Consider the following 22,014-nt stretch of genomic DNA (forward strand, 5'->3'; position numbering starts at 1 on the left):
TTAGCCTTTGACCTGTACAACCATGACATGTTGCCTGCAGATACTTGCAAGTAGATCTGTGTGGATATAGCCACTTACTCCATGAAGGAGCCTCTAATATTTGCATTCTCCTATTTCTTTGTCCACTTCTAAATCAGTGCTTGGTTATTTCCCAGTATGTAGGAGAGTTACTGTGGGAAGAGCAAACTGAATCGCATGTATATGACAGGAGAAAAAGCAAAACAAAACAAAACAAGTAAGCAAATAGACCCATTTACAATTAGAATAGCAGTTCTGTTCATATGTACTCTGCTGCTTTTATTTTATTCAGTGTCAGAAAAGAATAATGTATTTTCATTTTCCACAGTCATGCATATCGAAAAGGAGAGCCCTACTGTAGGACACAGGGTCTTCTTAGTTTACATATAATAGTTTTCAAGTTATTGAAAATCATAGGTGACAGATACATCAGAAATAAAGTTTTCTTTTTCTAAAAGCTTTTTCCTGAAAAATCAGAGCTTTTCCCAGAATTCTGCTAAACTGAATCTTTAATCTCTTATTCAAATTTAAGTCACTGAGAGTTTTCAAAACTAAGTTGAAATGATTTATATATTGCCCACGCCACAACTCTTCTCCTTTACTAAAAATATGCTTATTTAGAATCATAGATTTTAACACTGGAAGGACTTTATTGACTCAACCTTGCAGCTATTTCATTTTATTGCTGAGGAAACAGAAACGTGAAGTTTCTTAGTTGTGTGCACAGAATTATTTAGTGATGGGGCAGCAAAGCCCCCAGGAATCTTGGCTCAAGCCAGTGTTATTTTCTCCAAACTACTTGAAAATCCTCACTAAATTGTTTCTTGGCCCCATTTGTTTGTCTCTGTTTCTCTGTTTGTTTCCTTTTTCTCTTTTTGTTTTTCTTCCAGGCTAATCCATCTTGGTCCTCTGTATTTTCAGTGGTTTATCTGAATTCTATGAGATGGGGTTAAAAAGAAAAAGTCAGAGGTTTAGCTAATTACAATGCTGATATCATTAAAATGCTTTTTCTTTCTTTCTTTTCTCATCCAACCACGTATCTTTCTACACATCTGGAATATTTATTGATTTTTCTGTGCTTCTGTCAAAAATCCCATGTATTTTGTTATTTAAACAATATGGATATATTCTTCTCTACCTTTAGAGGTTGCCAATAAATTCGTATGCTTTTATTGGTGTAAGTCAACTGTATCCAGTTTAAAGTTTTTTAAAACTGGACTCTTGAAATCTATCTTGATATGTAACCATGGACACCTTTCAAGTCTAAATTTTACGAAATTATAGATATTGAAATTAGTTGCCACCTTGTATTTAGCCATTCATTTATTTGTATTTGTTCAGCCATTTAACAAACATTCGGCAGGTACCCACATTCTGTCAGTCTCAAGGCTGGGTGACAGTATGCCCTAATTGAAGAAATAGAGTAATCCCCCAGTTTAGTGGGAGCAACAAATCTAGACATAATGCAATATAAAAAGAGTGTGAATGAGATATGCCTAGTGCCCTACAGAGAATAGAGAAAGGGCATCCAAACCACCTCAGAAGGGTCCCTGGGGTCCATGGTGAAGGCAGATACCTCTCTACCTTTTATAATTTTGTATGACTTTGTTTACATGATGCAGGCCAGAATAATGGCCTACTAACCAGAGTAGGCTTTCATAAACCTCTCCAAATCCTCCCCACATTGCATCATTAACAGTCTCCACCACCACTCTAACAACCTATACCTCTTGATAAGCAGTGTGCCTTTTCTTAAAAGGGTGAGAAAGGATAACTTATTTGGAAGGTCTCATCCAGTGATCTCAGCCTTCCTCTTAGGGGCCTTTTACATGCTGCACAGTGGTTAGTGATTAAATTATACCCTCCCCCCATCCCCACCCCCCACTAGACAAAACCCAATATTAGTGCTGAAGATATTCCTGTTCATAGCTACATCTGTTCTTAACAAAACCATCAAGAAAATATTCATTCTCTGTATCAAATATGATGAAAGAAAATAATTATACCCAATTATGCTCTTATCCCAAAGGAGATTTAAAGTGTTCAAAAATGAAAAGAGAATGCAGGATATTACTGAGAATTCCAGTCAAACTTGCGCAGCAGGTTTTAGACATCTAGTGTTGACTTTGCCCCACAGTCTCTTATGAGCAATATCTTTTTAAGGTTCTTTCAGTGGTAAATATAAGCAGCTATAAGCAGTGTGTTGGTATTGAGACCAAAAAAATAAAGTGCATTAACAAAGGGTAAGAGGTAGTTCTGGAGAAATAGGCAGGGTTTACTTCAGAGATGTCCTTGTGTTAGGTCTTAAGATTTTTGGTCTTAGACTACAGATGAGTGAAATAGACCTTCCTGGCAGTGACCTTAAATTCTAACTACCAGCGACTTGAGTGTTTCTTGTGTTATTATTTTTACTTTTCTGTGCCATCTTGATATCACATAAAACATGTCCAAAATGAATTCATCATGCACCCCTCCCCCACCCACCTTCATTAGGGGTCCCTCGATAGTCCTGAATCCACCTTCCACCCAGTAGCCTAAGCCAGATGTATTGGCACCATCCTTGGATCCAATTTCATAGTGAACTTCGAATCAATCACTCAGGCATTTTGATTCTGTTTCCTAAATGTATTTTAGTTCTGTGTGTTCCTCTCCCTTTGTCAATGATTACCACAAATTCACTCCACCTTGCAAAATTACCCCTTAGCAGAGAGAGAAGTGCTTTTTATTGGAGTCAGTGGGAAATCTCTGCCATTACTGGGTGCTTTCTCAACTGCTTTATTTTAAACACAGCACAGCACAGTGTGAAGAAGACACATGAATCCAAAATGATCTTGTTCGGTGCTGGCTAGATATTTATGGAGGGCACCAGACAAATCTTTTAAGATACAGTGACATTTAAAATAGTATGGGTATCTATTCCCAGGAATGTATCCCTCAATTACAAAGGTAAAATGTCTTTATAAACAAGCATTTTCACACACAAAAAAACCCCCAACACACTCAGGGGTTAGAGATCTAGTCTGAATATGCACCTATAAGACAAACAAAAATGGCAACTGTCCTAATTTTTCAGACAAGATTTCCACTGATGGCCTCAGACAGATTCCACAGATGCTGTATCTCAAGTGAAGAAAACTTTCTTCAGAAAACTGTCGGAGGAGTGGAAAACTGACTTGAGTTGACACAGACACAGATGTCTGACATGCATGTGAAGTGTTTGAATAAAAGTGTTTTAGGAGAGGTGGATATATTAAAAAGTGACATATCTAAAAGTGTTTTATATTGTTTCAATCATAATTTCATTTATGTAACTAAAAATAACAAATGCCATAATGTTATATAAAAGGTAGCTATTTTATGTGATCTCTAAATTTTTAAATAAACTTTATTGAATTATACATCCGAAAAAGCTCATGAATCATAAATATACAGCTCAATGAAATTTAACAAAGCAAACGTTGTAGCCAGCACACAGACCAAGAATCTGAACATTACCAGCACTCAAAAAAGCTCCCTCTTGCCCTCTTCCGTTCTTTGCCTAACCTTACTATCCCTGACCCCAGTGCACAGTGTAAATAGTCTCACCATAGATTAGTTTTGCTTCTTTTTGAAATTTATATAAATAGAATGATTTAGTAAGTATCCTTTTGTTGTCTGGCTTCTTTCCTCAACACTATGTTTGTGAAATTCATCTGTATTTTAACATTTGGTTTCTTCACATTGCTGAATGGTATTTCATTTTATGAACAACCACAACTTAATCATTCAATGATGATAGATATTTACAGTGTTTCCATTTGGGAATATTATGAATAGTGCTGCTATAAATATTCTTTTATGTGATTTTTAAAAAATAAAAAAATAAAATACAATAAAAAGGTCAGACAACGACACCAGTGCCAACAATCCCATACCCCACACTTATTTCTCCCTCTTACAGACATTTAGCTTTGGTATATTGCCTTTGTTACAATTAATGGAAGCATATTACATGTTACTGTTAACTATAGACTCTAGTTTGCATTGATTGTATTTTTCCTGAATACCATTCCATTTCAACACCTTGCAAAGTTGACATTCATTTGTTCTCCCTCATGTAAAAATATTTTTACATTTGTACATTTAATCACAATCATTGACCACTCTAGGTTTCTCTAAGTTATACTATCTAAGTCTTTAACGTCCAACTTTCCTTCTGGTGTCCTACATGCCCCTAACCTTTCTTTTGCAACCATACTCACAGTCATCTTTTTTCAGTGTAATTACAATATTGTTGTGCCAGTTTGTGTATTTATGTCCCCCAGAAAAAGCCATATTGTTTAATGCATTCTTGGAGGGCAGACGTATTAGTGTGGATTGGGTTGGTTGGAACCTATTGGTTCAGTGTCCATGGAAATGTGACTCACCCAACTGTAGGTGATAACTCTCATTGGATAATTTCCATGGAGGCATGGCCCTGCCCATTCAGCATGGGCGTTATTTAGTTTACTGGAGCACTATATAAGCTCAGACAGAAGAAGTTCATAGCTAGCTGGAGCTGAGACAGACATTTTGAAGATGGCCGTTGGAAGCTGATGCAGACATTTTGGAGAATGCCATTTTGAAATGGAACTTGGGAGCAAGCAGACACCAGCCACATGCCTTCCCAGCTAACAGAGATTTTCCAGATGCCAACGGCCTTTCTCCAGTGAAGGTACCCTTTGTTAATGGACACTTTATGGCCTAAAGACTGTAACTGTGTAACCAAGGAAACCCCCTTTTATAAAAGCCAATCCATTTCTGGTGTTTTGTGTTCTGGCAGCATTAGCAAACTGGAACAATTGTGCTACCATCACCCAGTATTGTGGTATCCGTTTCTGGATCTATACAGTCAATCCTGTTGAACATTCTGTACTTCTTCAGCATCAAATGCCCGATCTTTACCTTCTTTCTATCTCCTAGTATCTTCATTTCTACACTGTTCTCCAAACCTCTCTCTCCTGTCTTTTCCTAGCTGTCTGTAGCACTCCCTTTAGTATTTCTTGCAGAGGAGGTCTCCTGTTCACAAACTCTCTCAGTGTCTGTTTATCTGTAAATATTTTAAACTCTCCATTTTTGAAGGACAGTTTTGCAAGATATAGGATTCTTGGTTCAGTATCTTGAATATGTCATGCCACTGCCTTCTTGTCTCCATGGTTTCTACTGAGAAATCTGCACTAGTCTTATTGAGCTTCCCTTATATGTGATGGATTACTTTTCTCTTGCTGCTTTCAGAATTCTGTCTTTGTCTTTGACAGTTGACAATCTGATTAGTAGGTGTCTTGGACTAGGTCTATTTGGATCAGTTCTGTTTGGGGTGTGCTGCACTTCTTGAACCTGTAATTTTATGTCTTTCATAAGAGTTGGGAAATTTTCATTGATTATTTCCTCTATTATTTTTTCTGCCCCTTTTCCCTTCTCTTCTTCTGGGACACTCGTGACACATATATTTATGTGCTTCATGTTGTCATTCAGTTCCCTGAGCCCCTGCTTATATTTTTCCATTCTATTCCCTATCTGTTCTTTTGTGTGTAGGATTTCAGATGTCCTTTCCTCTAGTTCAGTAATCCTTTCTTCTGCCTCTCCAAGTCTGCTATTGTATGTCTCCATTGTGTTTGTCATCTCTTCTGTTGTGCCTGTCATTTCCATAAGTTCTGCCATTTGTTTTTCAAGCTTGGGAATTCTTCTTATGGTCACCCAGTGTCTTTTTTATATCCTTCATCTCTTTTGTCACATTTTCCTTCAACTGCTTGATTTGATTTAGAAGATTTGTTCGAACATCTTTAATTAGTTGTTTCACCTCTTGAATCTCAGTAGAGGTGTTAGTTTGTTCCTTTGACTGGGCCATATATTCATGTTCCCTGGTGTGGGTCATGATTTTTTGCTATCTAAGAATCTGATTTTCTTATTATTTTATTCTGGAGATTGTTTCCTCTCTTGGGTTTTCTTGTTGGTTTTCTATGATCTCTATATTCTTTGTTTCTCACACTTGCCAGTTGCCAGAGACTGGCTCTGCCCTCCAGTTTTCTCCTAAAGTCAGGCACCCACCATGGTCTGCCACAGGAATGGGAGGTAGGCACTGGGCACCCCAGCAAGTTCACTGTATGTGGTAATATAAATCTGCTGGCTTCCAGTGGTGCTGTTTTCCACCAGCCAGCAAGACCTGGGTTTGTTCTCGAGTCCTGCTTTAACAATTGGGTTGTCTGTATTTCTCATCCAAAACGTGGCTGGGTTTCTGTGCAGAGTGTGTAGACCAGCTCCTGTGGTCCTGAGAAAGGGACTGGAGCATCTTTTTTTAAGTGTTTCTATTCCCTTGCACTTTCTGGACTGTCCAGCAGACGGCGCTGTTCGGTAACGTACTCGTCCTCAGAGGCTGCTTTGCCTCTGAGCACAGGCTGCATCTACATAAGTGAGTTGAAGCCGCAAGATTCCTATGCCCTCACTTTGCAGGCCAAAATCTGGCTTGATGTGGGGCTACACCTGTGGCAGAGTACTCCCTCAGCTGACCCAGCACTCCAGCTCCCAAAGGCAAGGAAACGGCCGCCAGCTGCTGCTTCCCTCAAGAATGGGGGAAGGGTTTTCAGACCCAGGGCTGGAAACGCAGTCTCTGTCCACGTTTTCTCGGTCTTTTTGTCCCTCAGTGACCTGGGCCTTGAAATGTCCTCCCCTGTCCCTTGGGTCATCATACAGTGGGAGTATGTCTCACTGCTGTGAGAGATTTAAAATTCTGTGTCCCTGGTGGGAGCGTTCCCATCTGCTGATTCTGTGCCTTTCCTGCACTGAGCCTGAGTGAGGGGGCAGGGAGGACTGGCTGGTCTGGTATGGAAGATTCCTACCTGATATTTCTTCTCTTTCTTTAATTCAGCATCAGCAGGGTCCTTCTTCAGTCCATATCCTCTTCTAGAGTTTCAAACAATTCAGAATTGTCCTTTTTTTGTTGTTGAATCTCTGAAGAGGAATTTTCAGTAGCTGTTTACATCACCATGTTGACAACATCACCCTTCTTTTAATGAATAAATGTCAAACATTTGGAAGGGTATAAACCTACAAATGAGATTTCTAGGCCATCAGGTATGCCTTTGTCAGCTTTAGTAGATACTGTCAAACAGTTTCCAAAATGGTGTACCAGTTTACACAACCATCAGCAAACTATGAGAGTTCCTTCCTCCATATTCTTGTCAACCCTTGGTATTTTCTGTCTTTAAAAAATCTTAGCCAGTCTGATGGGTCAGCAGTGGTATTGCACTATGGTTTTAATTTGCATTTCCCTGATGACTACAGTTTAGTAGCCATCAGGATATATATACATGCTCTTTCAAGTTCTTTGCCCCACTTTTCTTCACTTTCCTAAGGTTTTATATATTTCAATTGCCCCCACCCCCTAAAAAATAAACTTATTAATTATGTTGTCTTATTGTCAGAACTGGAGATCATCTTATATTTGGCAAATATGGTAGTTTATCTTACATTTTTTAGGTTATTGCAATGACTTTCTAACTAATCCATCAACCTCCACTGTCTCTGTTTCTCTACTGGGTCTTATCATCACATACAAAGTTATTTTTTAAACCACACAGATCTAATAAAGTCATTTGCAGCCCTGTCTCATTCATTCTCTCCCCACCAAGATTACCCATCTTCCCATTAACCCTAGGGTAGATAACAGTGTTTATGAAACTTCCCTATAAAAGCTCATGGGTTGTGGGTGGTGCCTACTTGCTAACTACTCAGATTACTAGGCCTCTTCCCCAGAAATTCTGACTCAGCAGATTTGGGTCCCAGGAATCTGTACGGTTAGCAAGCATTCCACATTATTCTTATTTTCAGGGGAGTTTGGGAAATACTGCAAACAGGTTGTGCTTTTGCCTTGGTGCTCTTGCACATTCTTTCTGTGTCTGGATTTTTTTTCTTCTTTCCATTGTCATCTTTCAACACCCACACAGATGTCACCTCTGGGAGTCTATTTTGACTCCTCCAGTTTGCATAAATCACTCTGCTGTCAATAAATGCCTATTCTTGATCTTCCTCACAAACCTATTCTACCAGCAGCCTAATAACATGCGATGGTTCTATCTTCAGCATAATTGCAGCATCTGGCCATTTTATTACCTCCACAGGTACCACACTGGTCCTAGTGTACCATTACCTCATGCCTGGATTACTTCAGAAGTCTACTAATTTTCCAGAAGAAACTCTATGACTTCAAGCTGACTGACCCGTGTGGGCACCTTGCAATTGTATCTTTTCTGTTTTATGCAACAACTGTGCTAACTACAGTGGTGAAAGACTTGTTTTTGAGCTTTTCTCAGGACTCTGAGAAATTAAGTAACAGTGCTTCCTGAAACCATCTAGAGAAAGAATGTCTGTAACACTGCATACAGATGTAGGTGATATTAAGATAGAAGTCTTCTGTGAGAGGACACCTAAAACATGTGAAAATTTCTTGGCTCTTTGTGCCAGTAATTACTACAGTGACTATATTTCATAGACATATCAAGGGTTTCATGGTTCAGACGGGAGATCCAACAGGTACTGGCAGGGGAGGTAACAGTATCTAGGGCAAGAAGTTTGAGGATGAGTACAGTGAATATCTTAAGCACAATGTTAGAGGTGTTGTATCCATGGCTAATAATGGCCAAACACCAATCGATTGCAGTTCTCTGTCACCTATGGCAAGCAACCACATTTGGACATGAAGTACACAGTATTTGGAAAGGTAATAGATGGTCTAGAGGCTCTAGATGAATTGGAGAAGTTACCAGTAAATGAGAAGACTTACCGACCTCTTAATGATGTACCCATCAAGGACATAACTATTCATGCCAATCCATTTGCTCAGTAGCTGTAATAGACCTGGACAAATACTTGGCAAACTGTTCATGGGACACACTTACTGTGGTTTACCCAGTTTAATTATGTCAGAGATTGCATGATCCTTCTACTTGTTTACAGCTAAGTTCTTCTATGAGTTGGTGGAACCAAACAGGCTAAAAGCTGGAGATAAACAGCTTTTATTCCTACTCTTATGAGCAGATACTTACTATACGTATTATCCAATGTATTTCTTTAATTTTAATATAAAAAACTTCATTTAATTTTTGTTATAAATAAACATTGTATTTAAAAAGAAATAAAGAAGTCTAATAATTTGTTTCCCTCCTTGCACTCTGGCACCCATGCAGTCTATTCTTGATACAGGAAGTCAGAGTGAGATCGTTATTTTAAAACCCAAGTCAGCATCACAGGTTTCTGCTCAGACCTTCCCATGGCTCCCCATTTATCTCAGACTAAAAGCCAAAGTCCTCACTAGGTACTATAAGGCCCATCGCCATCTATCTCCTATTCCACCTTCATCCTTTGATCGTTTGACCATCTTGGCTCGCTCTGACTTAGCCATACTGTTCTTAGAACATCCCAAGTATGCTTCCACTGTAGCGCTTTTGCGCTGGCCATTCCTTCTATCTGGAGCATTTCCCTAGATGTCTGCAGGACTAACTCCTTCTCTTTCTTCAAGTCTTAGCTCGAATATATCCTCAGTGAGGGCTTCCCTGACCACCCTATTTAAAATGAAATAGAATCTACCCTCCTCACACATCCAGTCTCTTTTATCTTGTTCTTTTTCCCCCCATAGCACTCATTACCTTCTAATATATTATTTTTCTCTCAACCAGAATATAAGCTCCCCAAAGACAGATATTTTTACTGTTTTACTACAATGTATTCCCAAATATTGAACATGTCTGGCACATAGTAGGTGCTCAATAATAAATATTTGTTTGATTTGTTGAATGATATATTCAGGATGTAATAAATAGATAAGAGGCTTTAAATAATATTTCTGTATAACTAGGTTTTATGAAACCTTTTCTAAGATATGTTGCTTATTTTCACATTTTCAGGTGAAAACTTGACATTGGGAGTTTGGGTGAAGGTGGGGTTGCTTGTCTACTGCTGCATTGATTTGAAGGAAAAGGAATTTATAGCTTGGCTCCTTAACCTAGTCTGGGGAATTCTATGGGACTATTGGCTCCCAAACATTATTACACACAGTAAAAAACCTTTTTGGGCTGATACTGGAGCACTGGATTTTATGTTGATCCCTCTTTGCTGGAATTACTTGAAGTATTCATCAACTTTGACCTATTCTTATGAAGAAATCAGACAACTTACGAAAATTAGATGTTTCTGATATTTGGGTCAAGCACAACAATTTGAAAAAATATATCCACAAATTCATGGCTCCATTATAAAACCAGTGTGCTTTACCTATTTTAGACCATCATAAGGGCATTCTTACACATCTTTGAGTCAATTTTGGGTGACCAGAAGTCTTTTTTTCCACCTGCTTCCCCCAGTCCCCCTCTCCCTTGCATTATTTCCAGAAATACTATGATGCTGACCAACTGAAATCTGCATGCTAGATAAGAAGAATGCTACTGTACAGGACCTATTTGTATACTTCTCATTTTAGAATAATTTTTGCTTCTATTACTGTGCCCTTAAATTTCTAATATATGTTTATACATATCTTTGAGAATGTAGTTTTTGCTCTGTAGAGTGCATTTTCATGGGACAAAAGGATATTTTTCTTGTAGCTCACAGTGAGATTCTGTTTAAAAATCTGAGAGCTCAGCAGATTTTTCATTCTGTTACCTCGGCCTGCCTAGCTTTGGTGATCTCTAATTGTCTTCTTACTCTTTTACTTGTCTTAGCCTCTTCTCACTACCTGAATGGATTGATTATAAGCTTTTTATAAGAGTAGCTCTTATACTTTGGTGTCTCCCAAGGTGCTCTCGGCTGTAATATAATAACTCTGAGCAGCTAAGAAAAGATTCCTTTCATGAGGAGTGAATAGATTCATCTGAAAATAAGAATGATTATTAGTAGCTCAGCACTTGAAAGAGAGCTAAAAAGAAAATTCAGCTAATATAATTATTTATTGTATTATTGTATTATTATTATGGTGTATTATTTGAAAAAAACAATTCTCAATTAGATGGCATCATGAGGAAAAGCCTGGGTATAGTTGTATCAAAATAGAAATGATAGTTAAGCACCAATTCAAATCATGGTTAAAATTTCCATTCAAACTGCTTCATAAACTGCGTGCATTAGCAAACTTAAAAATAGACACTTGTGTGAACTATTGTGCAGTAAAGAAGTACAGCAACTGCCATGTACAAAAATGTCTAATCAGACTGCCCCTTTTCTTCTCAGTATTCTGAAAGCTTCTATTTTCCGGGGCTATGATTTAACTAATGCTAATTGTATGAGCCTATACATCAACAGATAAGTTTATATTTATCCTTGGAAACATAAGTTTCCAAACATAATGAGCCAACAAATGGAGAAATTTAGTTTAAAAATGCTGGGACATAAAGATGGCAGGTGAGGGAGGAAAATAATAAAACATCTTCAAATGCATTTTATTCGTGTAACAGGTATTGTTGAATACCACAAAATTTTAGGAACTGTATATTGGGACTGAAGTGGTAGTGATGGTTCAGGATATAAAAAAGAAAGAAACAAGCAGCCAGCCAGTCCCTGCCTTCTAGGCATTACTACAGCCTAAAAGGAACTTACATTTGTTCACCCACTCATTCATTTATTCATTCATTCACATCTAGTGAATGTCTACAATTCAGCGTGCTGGGGTTACAGCAGTGAAATTAAAAAAAGCTAGAAATTCCTGCCCCCATTGTGCTTATAGTCTAGTGGGATGGACAAGCATTAAATAAAATAAATAAGTAAAATATATAGTAGATAGTGATAAGTGCTATGGGAAGCAGGTGGCAGTTGTCGATAAGTTGTCTAGGGAATGACTTAATGGGAAAGGTATCTTTTTATAAAGAACTGACAGAAGAGAGGGGCTAGTCATGCAGATACCTGGAAAAGGAGAAGTTGAGGCACAGGGAAAAGACAGTATGAGGTGCTGAGGTAAAAACGTGCCCACCTCGCATGTTCAGGAAATAGCAGAGAGGAGGCTGCTGTGGCTGGAGCTTGACAAACAGTGGTATAAGGCCTTGTGAGGGCTTTGTTTTCCCTTCGGTGTGAGATGAGAAGCCATTGGAAGGGTTTGACCTCAGGCCTAGGACAAAAATATGTAAGTTAGTAAAGGGAGCTAATAATAGGAAAGGGTTAATTTAATTCAGCTGTAAATTGTGAGACAGATTGGAAAGGTTGAATTGTATTGGAAGCCATGAAACTGGGACTGAATGAATAAAAAGTGGATTAGTGGTTTAGGAGTCATCTGTGAGAGGTAACAGTAAAGATATGAAGATGGATGTAGAACTCCGAGGAGAATTTGACAAAAGGGACTGGCAGAGGCGCTGAAGACAGAGCCTTAGAGTTACTCTTCCCTACTCATGGGAACGGGTGGAAGGGCCCAGTAAGATCCTGCAAATAGTTAACGGTTGCCCCCGTCCTCTTTTCTTAAATTTATTTGTTTTATGTGGATTGTTTTCTAAGGAAATCTCCTGTATTCCTTCTCAGACTTTTTATGAGGTAAGATTATAAAAGAAGGAAGGAAGGATAATTGGAAAACTGCAGTTATGATGTTGCCTGCCTGTACATTACCAACTCATTTTTCTGTGGAGGATGGTGGTGGGCAAGCGACTGGCCTCCAATGCTACTTTCAGCCAGTTAGAACAACTGATAACTGTTCTTAAAGAATATAAAAAGTATCTATGATTTCAGACGTTTAAGGAAGATCTCAGAAGTATTGTGCTCTGGGAACACAATATTGTTCAATTAATTTCAATTTTTTTCCCTTTTTTTGTCATCTCTCCTGCTATTTTACTTCAAAATCTTGGAATTATCAAATCGCAAATTTATTCATTTTGATTTTTATCAATGATAAATGTACTTCCCAATCTTAATGTTTACGTAAGTTGAATTGTGTGATTTTCATATCAAGCCTTAGTTTTTTGTTTTTGCCTTATGAGGATAAAACCGTATGTTATAGTCAGGAGCAAAAGCAAAATTCCATGGGCTTTTGCTGCTGCCAAAGAAACATTGCACTCTCTTGGCTTAAGGTGTTTAAAAAAACTTAGTAATGTTTTCTGTCTAATTTTAGAATGTTGCTTTCTGATTCTGAATTGGAGCAGTTTGCCCTGAAATGGCATAGATATTTATTTTGCAGATGACTGTATGTATACAGCTAATTTCTCTTGTGACTTTCAGATCCAAGTCAAAGTTAAAATGGAAAATTGTTATAGGAAGCTGGCATGTTTTAAAACTCTTGTGTACTTTTAAGAGGAAATAAAATCTCTTTCCATTCTTGATTGCATGGATAATATTAAACCAGTTTTCAGCAAGCAGGGGAGGAGATGGGTATTATGGATTTTCATTTTTTCTCTCATGAGTTCTTGTGATTCAAATCCTATTCCTACTGCAGTGTTATTCTGCTTTGAAGATCTTGAGTGCCAAGATTGAACCATGATTTTTATACTTATTTTTCTTTAAACTCGCTTGGTGCTTTGCAGATATTCATTGTATACCATTTTGTTGCAGGTGCTTTAACAGCATTAGCTCATCTTAACCGATGCCCTTGACTTCAGAGTATAAATAGAAAAATAGAGATAGGTGACAACGATTGATTAGCAATCCTCCTTCTAAGCGAAACAGTAAGCCTATCTAGATAAATCACCAGCTCAGAAGCCTAGAGAATGCATGTTAAATGAATTAAGGATAGTGTGTGGTGTGTGTGTGTGTGTGTGTGTGTGTGTTTAATTGGTAGTGAAATCTTCTAGAACTACAAGGACACAAAGATTATATCTGGTTTGTTTTACTGTCCTTCACTTTTTATTGAAAAAATAGGCTTATGGTTTTTATAGGCTGTTGGAGTGATTATTTGCTTTCTCTCTCGTTTTTTAAAGTAAAAGGAAACTGAGATGATTATTTTATTATTTTTTTTCCCTTTTTGAATCTCTATATATGTATACATATGTGTGTGTGTGTATATATATACTTATATATTTACATATATAATATATATAATAAAGTAAGTACAAACTTCAGTTGTAGTGTTGGAAGGGCTCATAAGAGATTGACTCCTTCTGGCACTTTTAATTCATCCCAGACAGGTGGAAAACTATTTTAGCATTTTGTAACATTTACTCTGTGCTAGGCAGTATTGTGAGCACTTGTCATATATGAACTCGTTTAGCCCTGCATCCACCTAAAGAGATAGGTACTAGGTACTATTATTATCCCCACATCCCATTTATCCCAGTTAAGGAAACTGAGGTACAAAAGAGTTCAGCAGCTTACCCTGGAAGAGATGGAGCTGGGATTTAAACCTAGGCACCAGAGTCTGTGCTCTCAACCAATACACTACTGCCTGCCTCTCTTCCTGTCTTGTTCTCTTCCCTTCTTGCTAAAATTTCTAAAGTTTCGTAATATCCATTCCAAAGGTCAATTTTCACTCTTACTTCCTGTTATCTAATGCAGTTTCCTTAGTCTATAGCTTAAGGCTCCTTTTCTGTTTTGTTTTCCTTTTTCCTTTTTTCTGAGCCTGATGACACACTATTTCTCCACATTTCCTTTCCATTGTGGCTCTTCTTCCTCCATGGTTATTTTCCAACCATCAAAACATTCCTGAATTCTTAAGTTATTATTACATTCATGGACAGAAGCTAGTGCTATAATAATGGCTTGATCAGTTCTAAGTAAGATGATATTAATAGTACAGTTACCTCACAGTTTCTACATATATCCTCTATTCCTGTTTATCACATCTTTTTTTCCCACTGTATTTGCAAATGCTTTCTTCTTGCATTAGCATTTGCTATTAGTGATGCTGTTCCAGGTATTTGTGAATTTGTCTCAGGTTTCCCAGGGCCGTTGAATTTTGACCATAATCCACAAACGTGTATCTCCGTGTTGACAGCACGTAGGACCCATTTGGTCTCTTTATGAGAATTTATAACTATGGATCCTAGGATCTCCTGGCTCTTGAGACATTGCTATTAATATGTTGAATGTATAAATTCCCTTTGGGCATGCAACTGTCAAATACAGTTGTGTGATTCAGTTTGATAAATCTGCATTTGGGACCAGCTGTTGGCACCTTTTCATTCCTGACTGAATCCAGAGAACAGGATCAATAATGGAACACCTCCCACACCCAATAATCCTCTCCTCTGCCTCCTCTCTACTTGGTTTAATCTAGTGGATCCTTGACTCTCATTGGGAATTAAATCATACTGACGAAGTTTTCTACAACCTAAGCTTAAAGTAATCATTACCTGATTTTCTGGCACCATCCAACCTTGAGGTTGCAATAGTGAGTTTTCAGTGATCACTGCTTGTAACTAAGGAGCGTTTCACAGATATTACATTTCTAAATTAAACTCTTTTCCTTTATCCTCATTCTTCCAAAATAGTTTTTAATGTTTAGAGTCTGAGGTGGTTGGGGCTGGGTGGTGAATAGCCCTCCTCGTATATGCCTTCTTGACTATGCTGCTATTCTTATTGAACTTATCATGGTCATTGCTAGGCTGGCAATGGTTCTGAGCCCCTTGGACTCTGGGACCTGGGATTCTGGGACCCACTGCTGCCACTTCAGCTCCACTACAGCAAGATCTTGACTACTTTGCCTGTTTCTTCCTTTGAAAGTGGCATACATGCTGGCTGAAGTCCTGTCTATAGCATGCACCAAGATTCCCTTTTAACTGGCATGTTTATGTTGTGCGACCTTCTACCCCATACTGTGGGAATTTTGGCCAGTGGTTTGAAGGTAAGTGGTTTTTCCTACCAACTGGGGAGGTTAGGTGCTCCAATAACATCCTGTTCTTATCTCTGTTGTATCATCATAATATCACAATTTGTCTGTTTCCTTGTAAGTCTCTTCCCGGCTGCAGCTAAAATTCTTCAGTACCATGAGCAGAAGCTCAGGGCTTGGCTTAGTGATGTTCGTTAGTGCTAATTTTTATGTATTCCCTGACTCACCAGGAAATGTTCCACCAACATTCACGTGGTCCTAGTTACCAATCTAAGGAACTTCTTGGGCTTAATAAGATTTTAGGAGTTGGCTGAAGGATCTGTATATCCCACATATAAATGTTTGGAAAAAATGTGATTTCTCAACATTAGGCTTGAAACTAAGCTTTTTGGAGAACAATTACCTTTAGTCCAGTTTCATGTTCTATGCCTTTACACATGATCTGTCTTCCAGGAGTGCCTTTTTTCTGGGGTGCTTCTGTCTACCCAATTGTTCTTCACTTTCAAAGCCAGTCAAGAGATCACCACCTCTGAGAAGCCTTCCCTCATCCCTCTATAATCCAGAGTGCATCCCTTTCTTTCTTTGGACTTAAATATACATTTATTGTGCCAAATGCCTTTAGCTCTTGTTATTTACAAATTATCTAATCTGTCTTCTGCCTTAGACTTGAGCTTCTTGAGGGCAAGTCCCCTGTCTATTCACTTTGTATTCCCACTCATAATATGGTGCCAAGTACATGGTAGGGGCTCAGTGAATACTGAGTTGTATTTGATTCCTTTTTAATAAAAGTCCTGGGGAAGGGATGATCTGGAGAAGAGAATAGGATCCTTGGTGAAGGAAGGATATGGGGCAGGGATTATTGCAATGACTGGTGGGAGGCTGAGGCTGAAGGGAAGATGAGATTGGGGCAGTCATGCCATCAGGGGACTAATCATACCAGTTTGGGTGGCGACAGGCATTCTAGGAGTTGTGGATAGAGATGTTAGCAGAGGTGTGAGTAGAGGTCAGGTTTGTAATAGTAGTAGACAGCCCTGGGTATGGAAAGTTTATGCAGAATGACAAGATGGGAGATGCAGTGCAGGGAGGAGGTGGAGGCTGCAGGAGATGATGGCCATGTTCAAAGAAGGAGCACAGTCTCTGGTGAGATGGCAGCTGTGGTGTTGGGGAAAGGGCAGGAGAAGGGACAAGGTATCCTTTCAGCTGCAAGGGGTCATAGCATGGATGGAGGAGGGGAGTTGCTGTCACCATGGAAACTTTGGATGTGAGTGGTAGGGTTGGGGCAGTTCTACGTATTGTACATGGTCTGTCAGATGATTGATGATGAAATTTTTCTTAAGTAGTCATGGGAAGCTTGCAACTGGTAAAAGAACCAAGTAACAGGTCTGGCTTAGCTTGCCTGGGAATGAAATCATGGGACCATAATAAACAGGATTCAAAGAATACATCAGAAATTTACTTAATTCTCTCCTCTCCCCTCATTACCTGTTCAAAACACTTTGTGGGTCTAGGTTCTTTTCTCTGGATGAAATCTAAGACATAATTGGTTACTTGTCTTATCTTTCTCTGATAGTTTTTTTTTTAAAAAACCTTCCAATAACTCTTCGCCACATATACAGTCCTGTTTATGTTCAATCTATAGATTTTATTCATTCATGGTAGAGCTTCTCCCTCTCTCCTAGCTCCGTGCGTTATAGATGTGAGCAAGAGTGTTCTGTTCCCTATTTCTCTCCAACACATTTACTCTTCCTCCCCTACATCAAGTGACTCTGGTTTCTTCAGAGTGGACTGGGTGGTAAGGATGCTAAAGTGCAGGAAGATCTTATAGGACTGACATTAAATTGCCATTGGTTTCTTCTGGCCATGGCAGATGTTAAACCAGACCTATTCTTTTGTGGGCACTTTTATGGGTTTTTTGGAGAGTTCCTTTTTCCTCCCATTTCTAATGCTCTTTCAGCTGTGTTTCCCTTGACAAAAGGAATAGACCTTTTCTGACCTAGTGGCTTATGATGGCTAATGGAATACTCTGAGGGTTTCCTCACTAGGCGGCCTTAATTCAGATTTAATGATTTTGATTTTGTAGTACTTGTGGAACATCTAGGTGGAAACACCTTTCAGGAAAACTAAGTGCCTAAGGAAAGAGGCAGGAGCTGGAAACGTTGATGTGGGGGGTAAGATGCTGGGCAGATTAGTGGCTGAACCCATAAGAGCGGACATGGCTGCCCAGGAAGAAATTTGGATCAAGAATCACTTGTGAATGGAACCCTTAAACATGAGTTGCTCATGTTTATGGAGCAGGAGAAGGAAAAGGAGCTGACAAAGAAGGTGGAAGCCTCTAAACAGTATTAGTTCAATAAAGGGCATACTGTATGGGAGTTGGCACAGAATAACTCTGCAATGTCTGTTCTTTACCCAGAATGTGGAATTTATAGTATATACAGATACATACAAAATACACATATGGATTTTAATTGTGTAATTTACCCTAAACTGTTTTCCTCCCAGGTTAATGCTATTTTGAGAGATGCTATTAATTTTACTATAGAATTTCTCATTCTTTTAAGACAAATTTTTGCTTTTTTTTTTCCAGTTGTTTATGAACACAGGTCAAGATTAGAGAAATCCTTGCAAAAGGAAAGACTTGAACACAAGAAAGCAAAGGAAGGTAAATATATAATATTATTTGTATTCTATGTGATATCATACTCTTGTTCAAAGCATCATGTACTTGTTTTATTATGTTTTTGCTAAGAAATGTCTCAAATCAACTTTGATTTCTCAGCCGAAAGTCAGTATTATATAGGTAGATGGAGAAAGATGTCAAGAAATATGTTACGTTTTACACAATAATTGCTGCTCAAGATTGGATTTGGAATCTTTTGTTCAATTTCTGCTGCCTTGAGGTAGTTCATATATTGGTCATACATATTATTTCAGATATAACAAGCAAATTTTCATCTGACTATTAAACATATATGTTACTAATAGCTGGAACTACTGTCCACAGAACTCTCTGGGGGAAAAATATATATAACAGCATGCATAGTCCAGAATATACATACATATTTAAAACATAATAAATTTGATCACATTGTCTTGTATCTTTCAAGTCACTCACCTTTTTTCTTTTTTTTACCTTGTGAAGGCTTTTATTGACACAGCTGATTATTTCAGTTTGAAAAATTAACACAGTAGCAGATATTAAACAATACTTTTGATTTTTTATCAGAATTTTTATAATGCTTAGTCCTCATAGAACTTGTGACTTGAAGTTTTTACTTATGCATGTTTTGTGGTAAATCTTGTGATTTAAGTAACAAGTGTTCTGTCTGATTACCTTGATGGGGTGGAGGAGGGAAAGCAGGGGAAGACAGTGTTAATTAGAACGTTTTACTGACCCTTGGATTAAGCCCGTGTGAAGAGTAGAAGTTTCACATCATTAAAATGTTTTCATTGGATTTGGATTTTCCTCGTCTTCAAATGCTGAGTGGCTTTTAGAGCCATCTAGTGGATAATAAAGCTTTAAGAACATTAAAGATGGTTTCGATGGCCTGTTTCTCTTTTCAAGTCCTGAATGATTTCAGTGTGCCATCTAGTGGATAGTGAGATGCAATCGTGTGTCGTCTCATTTCAAGGAGCATTACTCACAGAGCTGTTCTAAATGTACTTTCAGTCGGTTGGTTATAATGTGGATTTTGTGGATGCAAGATTTACAGCTTTAAGATAAGGGGCAAGATTATGTAATAGTTCATTTCAACTCCTAAATCAAGCACCAAGCAGATTATTTTAAACCTAGAATATTTTTGCTAATCTGAGAAAAGTTTTCTTTTATTCTTTGAAATGTTTCACAATTCCACAGTGGAGTGAATTACATTCTATTTTTTTTTCTCCATTTTTATTTCCTAGATTTTCTTGTTTATAAATTAGAAGCACAAGAAACACTAAATAAAGGAAGGGTAAGTTCTTTTCTTCCTTACCTTTTTCTTCATGAGATTTCATGAAACTTGAAGGAGAGGGAAATAAAGTCACAAAGTCTTTCATTCTTTTCATCAGTAGAGTTGCAGGGCTAAAATGCATTTTTTTTTCTGCCAAAACTTCAAAGAGGAAGACCTTAAAAATTGTTCTTTGAAAACCTGCCTTTGCTTATCGCATTTCTGATGATAGTGATAAATTGGGAGTAGTTTCAGTGTTCAGCAATAAAGAGAAGGTTGCTTATTCATTCATTTGCTTGCTTGTTTCTGTGTCTCTCTGTTTCATAGAATGTAATATTTATTTTGTTTTGCCTTTGCATGCATAACGTCTAACGTAGTACCTGGCCTGGAGCAAGTATTAAAAAATATCTGTGAAATGAATGAATGAATGAGTAACACTGGAATTTTAAAATGTTTTTAAAGTCTGAGTTAATGGTAGACAAAACAAGTTGTCTTCTTGCTCTGAGACAAATGTATAAGAATAACCTCCAGAATGACCTCTTGACTCTATTTGAAATCTCTTAGCCACTGAAACTTTATCTCATTTCTCTTTCCCCTTTTGGTCAAGAAGGCTTTCTTAATCCCATGATGCCAGAGCCGGGCTCATCCCCAGAGTCATGTCCCACATTGCTAGGGAGACGTATCCTCCCTGGGAGTCATGTCCCACATAGGGGGCTGGGCAGTGAGTTTATTTGCAGAGTTGGCTGAGAAAAAAGAGGCCACATCTGAGCAAGAAAAGAGGTTCTCTGGGGTGACTCATAGGCATAATTATAAGTAGGCTTAGCTTTTCTTTTTCAGGAGTAAGTTTCATAAGGGCAAGCAACAAGATCAAGGGCTTGATTTAGAACTAAATCATTGCTAAGGGCCCTTTCAAGCTACCATTTTATGAGTCTTTGTTCTGCTTTTTCATTTCTAGAATCTAGCAAACTTATGGGAATATAAGAACTTCACTTCTGCTATAACATAAAGAGAGAACTCCAGAGATGTCCTGGTTTAAGTATAGAATTCATTTTAGCTTACACAAATGAAACAAATGAAATTATTTTGTTAAGGGCTTTAAGTTATATTTAGCAAGACTATTTTGTTATCTTTGTGTTGATTATTTTCTGTTCAATTTACAGCAAGATTCCAATAGCAGATACAGTGCATTGAATGTCCAACATCAGATGTTGAAAGTGAGTATTTAAAGTTGTTTTTAATGAATGAAAGGCTTAACTAGTATTTGAATTGATTCATGTTCTGGTCTTTAAAGTGATTAAACAAAGTTTATAGGAAATTGATTTGTATTGCAGTGTGTTCTAATAAAGTCATATTTGGCTTTAAATTATTTGTAGTTGGTAATGCCCAATCATATATATCACCTGTTTACAAAGAACATATAAAGCTAATTATATACTTTCTTATAAATCAGGTTATCTGGTCACCTAATTTTTCATTTTGTTTTTCTCTTTATCCTTTAGGGATTTTGGGGTTTGTTTAATTTCTCACTGTGGTTTTCTTAGACATTTTCTTTTATCTTAGACAGACTGGAGATTGTAGGTAGAACTATTAAAATGCTTCCTTCATCTTACTGATATTAATAAATGTCCTTTTACCTACCATGGGAACATAGTTGATATTTAAAGATTCTCCTTCCTTGGTCCTTGAGTAAAACTCATTACTGTGTGTCAGGAAAACCAAAAACAAAGAGAGAGAAAGGAGAGGGAGAGGGAGAGAGAGATTCATTATTTGTGTGAAGCTAGAACAGATGAGCTGCATGCATGTCATTATGCCATTCTGTATAGCAGGCAAACCACACCTGATCCCCCTCCTCCTAGTCTTTTGTTTGGTACCGCCTTTCCCCTATATCAAAACCTTTCCTATTTTCAAGAGGCTACTTCATGAATTAAAGCAGACTATCTTTACACATTAAGCATTTGGAGACTCTAAGATGTATCTGGATTGTGATTACAGTGTGGTATTATAACCAGGAGTAAGGTAAATAAGAATCATTCCATAAGCAACTTATTACTGCCCCAAAAGGGAAGAGAGTTTTTGTTTTGTTTTGTTTTCACTTTCTCTTTTTTTAACTGGGTTACCAGCGAAGCCAAAAACCAAAGAAAAGAAATTACATATGTTGCTAGGAAAATGTCAGATGGAAATAGATATCCAGAACATCCATAGAAGGCTAATTTTGCCATTAGTTTACCTTGTTTCCCCAGTAAGCAGAGTTCCTGGGAATTCTCCCAAATCCCTCCCTGTCTCCACCTCTCATGCTGACTTCTTGTTGTTCCCATTGATGTTAAT

At 37.9% G+C, this 22,014-nt stretch overlaps 1 protein-coding gene and 1 pseudogene across 5 annotated transcripts in view; both read left to right on the forward strand.

The window, feature by feature from the left end:
• Positions 1 to 22,014, forward strand: part of GOLIM4 (golgi integral membrane protein 4) — an 86,383-nt gene that overhangs the window by 38,369 nt on the left and 26,000 nt on the right. For all 5 annotated transcript variants that reach the window (XM_037841256.1, XM_037841266.1, XM_037841249.1 and 2 more), the window contains exons 2-4: positions 18,348 to 18,422; positions 19,664 to 19,713; positions 20,850 to 20,903. In XM_037841256.1, coding sequence (XP_037697184.1) covers positions 18,348 to 18,422; positions 19,664 to 19,713; positions 20,850 to 20,903 — 179 coding nt within the window. The remainder of the gene's footprint in view (positions 1 to 18,347; positions 18,423 to 19,663; positions 19,714 to 20,849; positions 20,904 to 22,014) is intronic.
• LOC119538375 lies at positions 7,624 to 9,087 on the forward strand (annotated as a pseudogene).

This window comes from Choloepus didactylus, chromosome 1 (genome assembly GCF_015220235.1).
Source record: "Choloepus didactylus isolate mChoDid1 chromosome 1, mChoDid1.pri, whole genome shotgun sequence".
Lineage (NCBI taxonomy): Eukaryota > Metazoa > Chordata > Mammalia > Pilosa > Megalonychidae > Choloepus > Choloepus didactylus.